Raw genomic sequence first — 14,368 nt, 5'->3', positions numbered from 1 at the left:
AATTACCAAAGGAACTACAGAAAGCAGTAAAATGTGTGAAATTTCAAAGTCCATAATAATCTTAGCATTAATCAACATTTGGCTTCTAGCACTGGAATTAACTTAAGCAATTTGGAGTATTATCCTAAAATTATCATTATCATTTCCAGCACTGGGAGTTACTAACAGTTGTTAGACACTATATAATTAGCATGAAAAGTCAGAAATCGATGCATGATCAAACACAAGTTATGTGCCAAATAAAATTACTGTAATTTATCAATTCAACTAGTCAAATGTGATTATCAGTAAGCCCAGAACATTCAAAATACAATCATAATTATTTTCAGAAAATATCAAGGAACAGTTTGAGAAAAAAATAAGAGAAATATTCATGTGTTAATATATGTTTGACAGAGCATCCAACTTCTGGTAAATCATATAATTTAGCAACAGGATTATTTTTTTCAGTATTAACTAAATTTTTACACAGATGTTTTAAATAAAATTATGTAACCCACATTAGATAATTTTACTGTAAAGTTAAATGTTATTTTTTCTTAACCAAATGTATTTTTATAACACATAAGTTCTCCTTTAGACAGATGACCAAAGCAAATTTTTAATTAAAATGGTTTTTAAATTGGTTCAAGATGGAACTTAAAAAAAAGAAAAATCCAGGCAAATCTGTTACAAATCAGGGAAAGGCAGGTAGTAAGTTCTATGCAAATCTTGGAACATTTCCAGTAATTCTGGCTCTTTTCTCCCACTCATCATCAGGGACCAGTGTATTTTCATACCCTAGTTGAGATCACCAGCACTAAAATTGATGATGTATTCAGTCTGCTTTCCTACTGTCTTCCTTCCCACAACTGGGCAGAACAGAATATTAAGAAAAGTACTGTCCTAAAAAATAATAATAAAAAATAAAAATACAAACAGCCTGCGTTTGACTTAGCCAAGACACTCACTTTCTGATCCAAGGATTAATAAATAATACGCAGATGATTCTTGCCCCACAAACTACCTCGATGGTTTATAAAGAAAACCAAATGAGACTATACATATGAAGGTGTTTCATAAACTTCTAAATACTATATAAATAAGCGTTATTATGATGATTTGTGGTCCATGCCCACAGATTTAGGCCAGTCCCAGATTCTAAGAATAACCCAAACCCAGTCTCTATGTGGAATGAATTAAAGGAAGCCTCAGCTAAGTAATTCAAATGCCTCAGACTCTCAGACGGTCTTGCTCTAAGCTTATTACAGTTGCTCGTGACTTTTTCTAATAACTGGATCCTCCCTTATTCCTGGGAACAAACAGGGTCCCCAAAAATAAATGAATAAATAAATCAAGACCAGAAAGTCTTATTCTTCAGATGCCTGTTTTAAAGTTCTAAGGCCAATCCACTTCTCCCTGAAATAGATTTCTGCCTTTCTCTCTCCTGCCATCTTAGGCTGTCTGACTTGACCATACCTCGTAGATGGGACCCTTCTAGTACTTCTGTAACACTCAAATTCTGCCTACATTCCTGCCTTGTCACCACATTCTCTAGGTTTTGACTCAATATATAATCCAGCCATTTAGCAGATTGAAATTCAAGGTAGCAAATTTTTTTCTATGATTCTCTGCAAATAGAGCAAGATGCCTTATGAGCCAAAGAGTTCTGTATCCCTTACGATAATCAAGCCAAAGCTTCATACCTATCAGCCATGATTCCCATGCGGGAGTAGTGCTGCTCTGATTGGGAGCATGGACAAGATCGCTCTACAGTCCTAGGTCACCTGCTTAATTAACCACTCTGCAGCTCTGGTTCTCTGATGCTTCAGAGCAAGAATGGATAGACAGCATACAGCTCCTGACATCACGGCATCCTACTACACTAAACAAATTGTTCCTATAATGAATCCAAGAGACCACATACTATTTGCCTTACTTGCATTTGTGCATAAACACAAATGTTCTTTGTGTGTAGATGTTAAAAACTGTTACTGCACTAATGTCCTTGTTAGAGCTATAATTAGTTATAGGAAATGATGTCATTAACTCTGAAAAGAGTGGATTTTTTTAAAATCACATATAGCAAGTCACACACCAGACCAAACATCCATGGTATTTCTTATTTTTTTTATTTAAACCCAATTAACCAACATATAGTACATTATTAGTTTTCAGATATAGAGTTCAGTAATTTGTCAGTTGCATATAAAACCCAGGGCTCATCACATCACATGCTTTTTAATGTCCATCACCCAGTTACCCCATCTACCAACGCACCCCCTTCCAGCAACCTTGTTTGTTTCCTACAGTTTAAGAGTCTCTCATGGTTTGTCTCCCTCTCTGATTTCTCCCCATCCAGTTTTCCCTCCCTTCCCCCATGAGCCTTTGCACTTGTTCTTATATTCCACATATGAGTGAAACCATATAATTGTATTTCTCTGATTGACTTATTTCACTCACCATAATATCTTCCAGTTCCATCCATGTCAATGTTAATGGTAAGATTTCGTCCTTTCTGATGACTGATAATCTATTGTATTATGTTCCTTTATCCATTCATCTGTTGATGGACATCTCAGCTCTTTCCATAGTTTGGCTATTGTGGACATTGCTGCTATAAACACTGGGGTGGCAAGTGGCCCTTTCAACCACTGCATTTGTATCTTTGGGGTAAATACCTAGTAGTGCAGTTGCTGGGTCATAAGGCAGCTCTATTTTTAACTTCTTGAGGAACCTCTATACTGTTTTCCAGAGTGGTTTCACCAGCTTGCATTCCCACAGCAGCATAAGAAGGTTCCCCTTTCTCCACATCCATGCCAACATTTGTTGTTTCCTGACTTGTTAATTTTACCCATTCTGACTGGTGTGAGGTGGTATTTCATTGTGGATTTTATTTGTATTTCCCTGGTGGCCAAGTATAAACATCCATGATATTTATAATTACACTTTTACATTAGTTAACACACTATTTTCACTTCAATATCAAAATGTCCATAAGTAAATCTCATATAAACTAAAATATGAATATTGCAAAAGCTTGGCAATCACTTTATAATATTTGTAGGAACACCATGTATTTGAGCTTGGTACATAGAGTTAAAATATTTTAACATTAATTTTTTTCTCTTACTTTTATGCTTGTCTTATAGTATTAAATTTTCCTTCAGTTTCAGGAGAGGAAATAAAACATCTTAACATTACTCATGCAGTAACTTAAGTCTATTATATTATAGTAAGTGACTGATTTTTCCAGTCTTTTCATCTTTCTATTTGATTATGGAATAACAAAGCCTATTGATTTGAATATTTGTGATCCACTATAGTATAATGAGACCATTTTTGTCTTTTAGTCATACTTATTTCCTGAACATTGAGAGATAGATGGAGAATAGGATAAAGACATGGGAATTATTGTGCAGAATAATGGGTGTGGATTATAAAACTGAACCTATAGGAATTAGAAGCAAAATAATAATAATAATAATAATAATAATAATAATAAATAAGAAGAGAGGAGGTAACATGGAGACAGAAAAGAAGTGAGGATGTCCCAAAGACAGTTTGCCAGTAGAGTCATGACTTGCCAAGAGCCCCAATAGTTAATCAAGAATTGACTCAACTTAAAAAAAAAAAAAAAAAAAAAGAATTGACTCAACTTAAATAAGTTTGATTGCATGTAGAACTGAAATAGGAGAATGCCTACCAAAATAACTATTCAAGTGAAGAAGTTAAACATCCATAGTTCTATGGCTGTTGACAGAAGACAGGAGACTCCTGAGACAAAAGACTGTGCTACTCATAGCAAAAGACGTGAGAGTACCTGGATAGTTGTCCTGGTTCCTCAAACTCAAGACCCAACTCCAAATACCTTGAAATATACATGGCAAGTACTCCAAGATGGAAGGCCGGGTGAAGCCTGCATCCAGTGCAGTGCCTACAGGAGAGAGATTTTGAGTATAGAGAATCCAGCTTTCCACCAAGAAGTAAGCAAGTCTGTTTTTGTCCAAATAAGATTCATTGCAGAACAATGCAGTGCATTCCAGAGATGAGTTACCTTACTTCTATGGATTGCCAGCCAAATAAATAATTCTATATTCCTTGGGGAAGCAACAGACTTTCGTGATGTTAGCACATTCAGCAAGACCTGTAGGAGTGCAGGCGACCCGCTCTCAGAAGACTGCTGCTCAGCAGTGAAGTGAAGCAGTTCTCCAAGAATGGGATGCCCAGATCAGCATCACTCAGGAACTTAACAGAAATGCAGCTTCCTGGGCCTCACTCCACACCTGGTTGTCTTAGTGCATTTGGACGGCTACAATAAAAGACTACAGACAACTGTATAAGCAATAGACATTTATTTCTCAGAGTTCTGGCAGATGAGAAGTCCAAAATCATGGCAACATTAGGTGTCTGCTGAGAGCCCATTTCCTAATTTATAGACGGCAGTCTTCTGCTGTGTCCTCATTTGGTAGAAGCAAGGGAGCTCTCTGGGACCCCTTTTATAAGGACACTAATCTCATTGATGAGGGCTCTGGCCTCATGACCTAATCACCTTCCAAAAACTCTACCTCCTAATACTATCACATTGGGGGTTAGGATTTCAACATATGAACTTTGAGGAGCCACAAACATTCAGACCATAGCATTAATGAATCAGAAAATTAGTGATCTGATTTATTTGCCCGTTCAGTAATTCTGAGGCCTATTAATGTTTAAGAACCAAACATGTAATGGAAATAATTCTTAATAGCAGTCAATATTCTGGGTCTAGTTAGGGCTTCCACCAACTATGAGCACATGTCTTTCAAACTGTCTGGGCCTTGGGATCCCTGGGTGGTGCAGCGGTTTGGCGCCTGCCTTTGGCTCAGGGCGCAATCCTGGAGACCCGGGATTGAATCCCACGTCGGGCTCCCGGTGCATGGAGCCTGCTTCTCCCTCTGCCTGTGTTTCTGCCTCTCTCTCTCTCTCACTGTGTGCCTATCATAAATTTAAAAAAAAAAAAAAAAACTGTCTGGGCCTTAATATCTTATTATTATAACAGGAGAGGGTTAGATAATTTTTTATTTCTTATTGCTCAAATTCAATTTAGTTCTATATTTCTTGACATGTAGCTTCGTAAATATTTCCTATATCAAAGACCGTAAGGGGCACCTTCATGGCTCGGTGGCTGAGCATCTGCCTTGGGGTCAGGTCGTGATCCCGCGGTCCTGGGATCGAGTCCCACATCAGGCTCCCTGCATGGAGCCTGCTTCTCCTCCTGCCTGTGTCTCTGCCTCTCTCTCTGTGTGTGTCTCTCATGAATAAATAAATAAAATCTTTTTTCAAAATAAAATAAAATAAATACCTTGAAATATACATGGCAAGTACTTGGAAGCCAAGAGAGATAGCCAGCAAGGCAGACCCGCAAGGATTCATAGCCTCATAGGCTCACAGAACTTAGTTGTCAGCATGCTGGGAGTAGAACAGTACCTCAGACAAATGTGAAGTAACCAATCTGGTATATCGGAAGATCTGTTTATGAATTTGTAGTGGGACCTATCACTGAAAGAGAGTCCAGTCTTGTGCCCTCTGGCCTGAGTACTCTCTTCCAAGAGACACTGGCCACACTGTAGGAATGACACACTGGTAGGAATTAGACACACTGGTAGGAATTAGAATCAGAAGTTTTGCCTGTGGAGAGTTAATGGAATGTGCTGAGATTGCCTAATGTTCCACATCTGTCATCACAGGCCAAGTTTACTTCCAGGACTTGGTTGCCTTCTCCTGTGGAGTACACACCTTTTCCTGAATGGGCACAACGGAGTGACCCTCCAAGATTCTCTATTTTTTTAAAGATTGTATTTATTCATTTTAAGAGAGAGGGAGAGAGAGAGGAGGAAGGGGAAGACGGGGAGGTAGAGAGACAAGCAGACTCTACGCTGAGCATGGAGCCCTACACAGGGCTCAATCCCACAACCTCCAAGATCATGACCCCCAAGACTCTCCTATTTTTCTGTACTTGCAGTGCCAAACAAGTCTTTTTTAGACCAACACCTTTCTTTCATATATTTAGTAAGTTTCAGTTATATTCTAATCAAGACTCAAAAAACTATAAACTCTCTGCCTCTCTTAAGTGACACTGCATATTCTCTACCCTGATCATATAAGTCTTGACTTTAAAGTTAAAATCTCAGAAGGCAGCCTAATCATCTTATTTCTAAGTTTCTGATGGGCTACTATGTGTTTGTCTTTGCCTGTGTTTCCTGTATCCCCACAGCCCCTACATCCTAAATGGTCATCAACTATGGAATGGAGACTACTAAGCCTCCAAGAACTACATAATGGAACAGTTGGAGTTCCCTTCACTTGTTCCCAGTGAGTTAGTAGCCATCTTAGTTTCCATGCCATTTACAGCTTTTGTGATGTGATTATTTTAACCTAAAAGTATAATGCAATTCTGGTCCCAAGAGCTTATTAATCGAAGGCAAGTTTTAAATTATATTGAACAGTAGCTGCCAGGAATCTGTTTATGTTATTTAGAAATTTGAATTGTATTGTATCTCTTTTGTAAAAAAGGATTTGTAACAGCCAAATGTATTCACATTGTCTATAAAAAGTGAATGGCTAAACAGTTATTCAATAAACATGATCAGTGGTGACAATAAATATATTTTTTAAAAAAATTTTTAATTGGAGTTCAATTAGCCAACATTTAGCAGAACACCCAGAGGTCATCCCGCCAAGTGCCCCCCTCAGTGCCCATCACCCAGTCACCCCAAACCCCCCCGCCCACCTCCCTTTCCACTACCCCTTATTCATTTCCTAGAGTACGTGTCTCACATGTTTTGTCACCCTCACTGATATTTTCACTTCTTTCCCTTTATTCCCTTTCACTAATTTTTATATTCCCCAAATGAATGAGACCATATAATGCGTGTCCTTCTCCGACTGACTTATTTCACTCAACATAATACCCTCCAGGTCCATCCGCATCGAAGCAAATGGTGGGTATTTGTCGTTTCTAATGGCTGAGGAATATTCCATTGTATACATAGACCACATCTTCTTTATCCATTCATCTTTCGATGGACACCGAGGCTCCTTCCACAGTTGGGCTATTGTGGCCATTGCTGCTATAAACATCGGGGTGCAGGTGTCCTGGCGTTTCACTGCATCTGTATCTTTGGGGTAAATCTCCAGCAGTGCAATTGCTGGGTCGTAGGGCAGGTCTATTTTTAACTCTTTGAAGAACTTCCACACAGTTTTCCAGAGTGGCTGCACCAGTTCACATTCCCACCAACAGCGCAAGAGGGCTCCCCTTTCTCCACATCCTCTCCAACATCTGTGGTTTCCTGCCTTGATAATTTTCCCCATTCTCACTGGTGTGAGGTGGGATCTCATTGTGGTTTTGATTTGTATTTCCCTGATGGCCAGTGATGCGGAGCATTTTCTCATGTGCGTGTTGGTCATGTCTATGTCTTCCTCTGTGAGATTTCTCTTCATGTCTTTTGCCCATTTCATGATTGGATTGTTTGTTTCTTTGGTGTTGAGTTTAATAAGTTCTTTATAGATCTTGGATACTAGCCCTTTATCTGATAGGTCATTTGCAAATATCTTCTCCCATTCTGTAGGTCGTCTTTTAGTTTTGTTGGCTGTTTCTTTTGCTGTGCAGAAGCTTCTTATCTTGATGAAATCCCAATAATTCATTTTTGCCTTTGTTTCTGTTGCCTTCCTGGATGTATCTTGCAAGAAGTTGCTGTGGCCAAGTTCAAAAAGGGTGCTGCCTGTGTTCTCCTCTAGGATTTTGATAGAATCTTGTCTCACACTTAGATCTTTCATCCATTTTGAGTTTATCTTTGTGTATGGTGAAAGAGAGTGGTCTAGTTTCATTCTTCTGCATGTGGATGTCCAATTTTCCCAGCACCATTTATTGAAGAGACTGTCTTTTTTTCCAGTGGATAGTCTTTCCTACTTTGGGTGACAATAAATATAGATAATTTCTGTTCGTAAGACTCTGCTTTTCTATAAAATGCTATACAGCCTATATTTTTTACATATTTCTATTCACCGTTTTTTGCTTTTATAGTTGTTATCTAAAAATATGATTATCTGTATTTCTCTAATTGCTTATTAGTTCTAGATCTCAACTAGAAAAAAATAGCAAGCATTTCTGATATTAAAATATTTTAAATATGATTTTTTGTGGAGCTATTAATAAAGTGCATTTTTCCACATACTGCTGTACCTGTAAAAAGATGTTCAACATCACTAATTATTAGGGAAGTGCAAATCAGAACCATAATGAGATATCACCTCACACCTGTTAGAATAGCTATTATCAAAAAGAAAAAGAACAAGTGTTGGAGAGGATGTGGAGAAAGGGCACCTTTGTGTGCCATTGGTAGGACTGTAAATTGGTGCAGCTGTTGTGGAAAACAACATGGAGGTTCTTCGCAAAATTAAAAATAGAATTACCATGTGCTCCAGCTATGCCACTTCTAGGTATTTATCTAAGGAAAATGAAAACACTAATTCAAAAAGATATATGTACTCCTATGTCCATTGCAGCATTATTTACAAGAGCTGGGAATGGAAACGACCTTAGTGTCCATGGATGGATGCATGAATAAGAAGTTATGGTATATATAAACAATACCATTCAGCCATAAAAGAAGAAGGAGATCTTGCCATTTGCAACAGCACAGGTGGACCTTGAAGATAGGCTAAATGAAATAAGACAGAGAAAGACAATTGCCATGCATGTGATCTCACTTATATTTGGAATCTAAAAAACAAAAAAGAAAACTCGTACGTACAACGAATAAATTGGTGACTATAGGGGAGAAGGAGGCTTGGGGACAGAAAGGCTTGTATGATGACAGACGGTAACTAAATTAATTGTGGTGTTCACCTTGTAGTATGTAGACTGAACTATGTTGTACACCTGAAACTAATATAATGTTATGTATCAATCTTACACCAATAAATATATATATTAATTCATTAGGTTTAAAATTAAATGTGCTTTCCCTTAGATTAATACTGTCCTTTTTATCTTTGTCAAGTAGAAGCAAATTGCTTGGTTCAGTACCATCCAGGCCCATCTGAGTGTCTCTTTTTTGTTGTTTTTCAGAAATGGGAGAGATTGAGAGTTGGAAAAGCATTCATCATCAGGATAATTGGTTTTAAAAGCATCCAGGCTCCCATATAGCCACTAGATAAATTACCCACTATTCAAAAGGAAAGCACAATTAGTTTCACATTATAGTTAAGCCAATCAGCTCCTTAAGTGACTGTCATTATTGAGAAAAAGGCAACAAGAATGTCATAGTTGTCCCCTTTCTCCCATGCCTTTAGAAGCAAAAGCAATCCTTTTCTCAGACTAGAAGATCCATGGGAAGCTTAGTGAATATATTTTGCCATTGCTTTTAGATAAGGAGAACTATATTCATGACTTGTATCCATATGGTTAATAACACCTACCTCACAATGCAAAGTTAATGAAGCTTTTGTTTTGTACTAGGGACAGGCAAATGCTTTGAAGCTTTATGGCAAGGAAGTAAGACTTCAATAAATTATTTTCAAACCTCCTTTTCTTCTTCCCGAAATAATTATTTTTATGTAATCATTTACAATCAAGGAGCAAAGGAAGGGGTAAGGAGAAATCATACCAGGGGTAATGGAATATGCACAAAAAATCTGCAGGCTGTTTTTCTCTTCTTAAAATGGATAGTTGCTAAACAACCGTTCATTACCTCTTTTGAGACAAGCAGGATGGTGAAGAATATACTAAATTAATGTCATCTGCCATGACTTAACCTGAAGAAACACAATGATTAGTAAACTTTACATACACAGCTGCTGCATTTTAAGCATGTTCCATCTGTAATAAGAGTGATCAATGGAGGCCTCACAGGAAAGAGGGTGACTGCAGTCATATATAAAGAAAGAGCTTAGGATCCCTGGGTGGCACAGTGGTTTTAGCTCCTGCCTTTGGCCCAGGGCGCGATCCTGGAGACCCGGGATTGAATCCCACATTGGGCTCCCGGTGCACGGAGCCTGCTCCTCCCTCTGCCTGTGTCTCTGCCTCTCTCTCTCTCTCTCTCTCTGTGTGTGACTATCATAAATAAATAAAAATTAAAAAAATAATAAAAATTAAAAAATAATAAAAAATAAAGAAAGAGCTTTAGTTCCTCCCTGCATGCAAGTGTTATCAGTCAAAATCTAAACCCACTATGCTTTATGTTCCCATCATTCTACAGGTTAAATTTAATTGTATTTATTAAAGTTTTCGTTTTCACATTGGGAATGGATCATTTTTGTTATGTGCATACAGGGAATGTATAAAATTCCCTTTATACCACACAGCACATGGCACACCTGCTTTGGACCATAAGTTCAAAACTTTGTGCTTTAAAGACTCATTGACTCTATTGCCATGAACACTTCTTGCAACTGCACAAAGAACACATTTGAGTAACGTTTTCATTTTTAGAAATACATGTTATGTGTGACCAGTAAGCATATAGTATAGACTAGGTGAGAAAGAAGAGGGGAAGGAGGAAAAGAAAGAGGGAGTGGGGGAGAGAAGCAAAAATGAGAAAGAGAATATCACAGTATCAAAATGTACTTAGGCCTTCAAGCTTCTTTCCTAAGGATATAAGTTTTAAATGCTTTTGGCTGGAAAACAGACTATTTATGGTATATATTTTGTTTATTTTCAGTTGTTTGATTTATGAAAGTTTTAAAATCAAAATTAAGGCATTTATTATTAAGTATAGCAAGGTTTACACAGTACCTAGAGTCCTCTGAAAAATGGTTGTCCCAGATTGCTTAATTAAATAGCATTCAAACAATGTAAAGGGCATTTGTGAATTTAATATGTTTTATGTTGTGTTTTTAAGTAATTCATTTGTCGAGTTTAACAAAATCTTTCTAAGAATATTTCTTAAAATCTAATGAATTCAATGTATCAACATGGCCTAAGGCTTTCTTAGACTTTCCACTATCATACACAAACGTAAGATTTGGTCATAAGATTTCAATTCATAAAACTGAAATCCTGTGTCTTAATCTACTTTTTAATGGCATTTTCTAAACTGAAATCACAGGACGGTCACACTAACAAGCTAAATCCTCTTATATAACACAAGTATTTACAGTATCAAATATCCAAATGCTTTCTTAACACAAAAATATTAATACTATGCCTCTACTCTTGCAAATCTTTTATATTTAATTCTACATCTTCATAGAATTAAAGATGTTTACTCACTAAGGAAGAAGACATCCCAGTCAACTGAAATTACTCAGGGGTATATGTTTTTGAGTGTGACCAATGCATAGCCATGAAGGAAAAGAAAGTACCATCCTAGATCACTGGCAACTTTCAACCAGGGACATTGGCTGGGGGAGATCTGGAGCTACTGATATCCAAAGCAATTCTCACCACCCCAGCTGCCATACTCAATCTTTTTCAAAATCTCTATATCATGGGCTTTAAAACTTTAATAAAAGGCCAAGTTACCTAATTGTCTCGCTATTAACAGAAGTCAGCAACTGTTGGAAAAGGCAACCTGCCAATGCAATCTTTCAACACCCATTCAGTCACATAAAAACAGGCCTTTGAATACTTCCAAGAAACAGAGAACCCCCAAAGCCTGTTGGTTTTATCACCTTGTATGGAAATATCTTTCTCTGTCCAGACTAGAGAAGAGTTTCTTTGTTCCATTTAAATATAGATGTTAATGATTGTCAGACACAATTTTCAGTATTTAAGTCTCAGGGGAGAGTTCAGGGTCCTACCACGGCAGCAGGAGAAGGTTATGCATAGGCCAATTGCCCCACATCTACCTGCTGTTTCAGGGACTCCCTAGCCACGAAGGACCAAAGCACACTACTCGAGCTGTAAAGCACTGTTCTCATCCAATGCTGTGTTTTGTTTTCCTGGACAAATTTAATACCAAATTACAATGGACAAAAACATTTGGAGAACTTCGCTGGGATTGATAACCAGTGAATGGTATTTGCTCCCCCAGGACCAATAACTGACACACGATGTTTTTCTCAACAGCAGTTCCCATCCTAATTGATACCTCAATTTGCCTGTCTTTGACTCTTAAGACACTACACAGATTTTCCATATAACTGCAAAAACTCTGAAGTTGACAGGATAATAGGTGTAATTATATTTTCTATCTAAATATAAACCTTGAGCTTGATAGGATTCTAGGATAAATACATGGCATTTCCCTCTACTGAAATCTTACATTATTTTATCCTTATATTCATATTCAATTTCTCAATTCAATTCTTCTATCAATTGAATTTTAGCTCTTGTGTGATGTTTTTGGCTCATGGTTGCACCATGAGTTTTTCACTGCCCCTCTTGCATCTAGCTTTCTTTAAATTTTTTAATTATTTATTTGAGAGATAGAGAGCACAACTGGGTGTTAGGGGGCAGGGGAGGAAGCAGACTCCCCACTGACCAGAGAATGCAACCTAGGGCTCGATTCCAGGACCCTGAGATCAGGAACTGAGCTGAAGGCAGGCGCTTACCAACTGAGCCATCCAGGGACCCCACAGCTAGCTTTCGTCTCTTACAACCAAGATTATGTAACTCTGATCAGAGATCCGTATTGCTTTTTCTCCTATTCCAGGTGCAGAAGGCTTAGGACTGCCCTGTTCAAACCTCTTAGAGGGGAAAATTATCCCACGGTCACTCTTGTGAGGAGCCACAGAAATTCCGAAGCAACCCAAATCTCTTTTCCTAGCCAAGAACTTCAAGTGTTTTCCCTCTAACTTGGTCAAGAGCTTGAACTGAAAGATAATTACTGATTTCAGACAATAAATGGACTGGATTTTAAAAACTTATAGCATACTGTAAATGTAAATAATTTTAGCAATGTCTACAGCAAAGGATCTAAAAACCTAAATTTCTCAAAAGTACTTTTCCTAAAGACTCAGCTCTTCTCTTATCACCTCCTATTTTGGCCTGAAAATCCCACTTGAATCTAACTTACATATGTGCATGCTATCAACAATGAAACCTAAATCTCAATATTTTAAAATACCTTTTTTTCTTTTCTCAGTTTCTACAGATAAAGTGATCTGAAGCAATGAATGATGCCACAAAAGCAGAAAAGAGAAACTGTGACAACCCCCAGAAATGTGAAAGGAAGTTTCTTACTGGATAGCAGCATCTTTGTTTCACTTTATAAAAAAAAATACCCAAATAAATAAAATGGACAGTATTGTTCAATTTTAGAAATTCCATTTCTTCTATGTTCTAAGCTATATAATTGTCAGGTTTCTATGGTTTAGACTGTAAATGTGTTTTCCCCTTTGCTACTTATGTTGTGTTTTTTTAAGTCTTAAAAGTCTTAAAATGTGAAGGACATTTAAGAATGGTAAGGGAGACACTGTATACAAATGTATATTTGTAAAAGCTATTTTTATGATTAGCATGTTTAACTGTTGATCATATATAAAGTCAGGTGATATTGCAATTCTATGTTTAAAGCTTATTTCCAACAATGTCACGTAAGAAAAGATACATCGTAAGCTAGTTTTTATAATTTATTTTTAATTTATAGTTTAAAGTACTTCAGATCATAATGATAAAATACTTGAAAAGGTTATATTTCTGCCCTCCATAAGCACCATTTTTATTAATAAAGAATGCAAATATTTCAGATGTGATTCCATAGCTAAAGGACTCTGTTGCTTGGACCTGTGATTAAATTGAGCATTCTCTACTCAACTGAAATGATCCAACTATTACCCAGTACTTCAGTCTGGGTAGGAGATCCCATGGACAGGTTTTAGTGCCAATAAAGGTGAAAACTATATTGGCAAGGAAAGATTGTCTTGTCTTTGGTTCCAAAAGTTTAAATAGTGCTTATATCACTTCATCTCCTATTACTACGAACGCTCCATTCCCAGGCATTGCAAGTGTTTTCCAGATGCTCTTTGCTGTCGTCTTGTGCTGTGGAAATGGAGGAAACCATCTTCACAGACTGTAGGAGAACTCAGCATATAATTTCTTAATACTGTTTCTTTTAAAACGAAGTTGGTGTATATCTTTTCTTTGGGGTGCACTTAAGTTTTAATATTCAGTTTGACTTTTTGCATTCAAAATGATCTACATCATTACAATGCTATAAAATCAGTGTGATAATGAAAGTAGCATAACTTTACTAAAATGTATATGTTTTATATGCCCACACTTTTCATGGAGTGACCTGTATTCTAGAGCACATTAATTTGCTATGTAATAGAAAGCAAGATGGCCTTCAATTCTTGACAGAAGTCACATTCTGGTTTACATTTCTAAAAGGCATATTTTTCGGGACACCTGAGTGGCTCAGTGGTTGAGCCTTTGGCTCAGGTCATGATCCTGGGGTCCTAG

The 14,368-nt window shown here is 37.3% G+C and overlaps 1 protein-coding gene across 17 annotated transcripts in view; it reads left to right on the top strand.

The window, feature by feature from the left end:
- The window catches only part of RALYL (RALY RNA binding protein like), a 708,475-nt gene extending 694,447 nt beyond the window's left edge, over positions 1–14,028 (top strand). For all 17 annotated transcript variants that reach the window (XR_012019940.1, XM_072804062.1, XM_072804061.1 and 14 more), the window contains one exon: positions 13,050–14,028. Coding sequence is in view for 16 of the 17 variants with exons in the window: in XM_072804068.1 (XP_072660169.1) it covers positions 13,050–13,072 (23 nt within the window). In the remaining variant the exon portion in view is untranslated. The remainder of the gene's footprint in view (positions 1–13,049) is intronic.
- Positions 14,029–14,368: the final 340 nt, after the last annotated feature.

Source organism: Canis lupus, chromosome 28, assembly GCF_048164855.1.
Source record: "Canis lupus baileyi chromosome 28, mCanLup2.hap1, whole genome shotgun sequence".
Taxonomy (NCBI): domain Eukaryota; kingdom Metazoa; phylum Chordata; class Mammalia; order Carnivora; family Canidae; genus Canis; species Canis lupus.
Note: the sequence above shows the minus strand (reverse complement) of the source record. Positions and strands in the feature narration are given on the sequence as shown.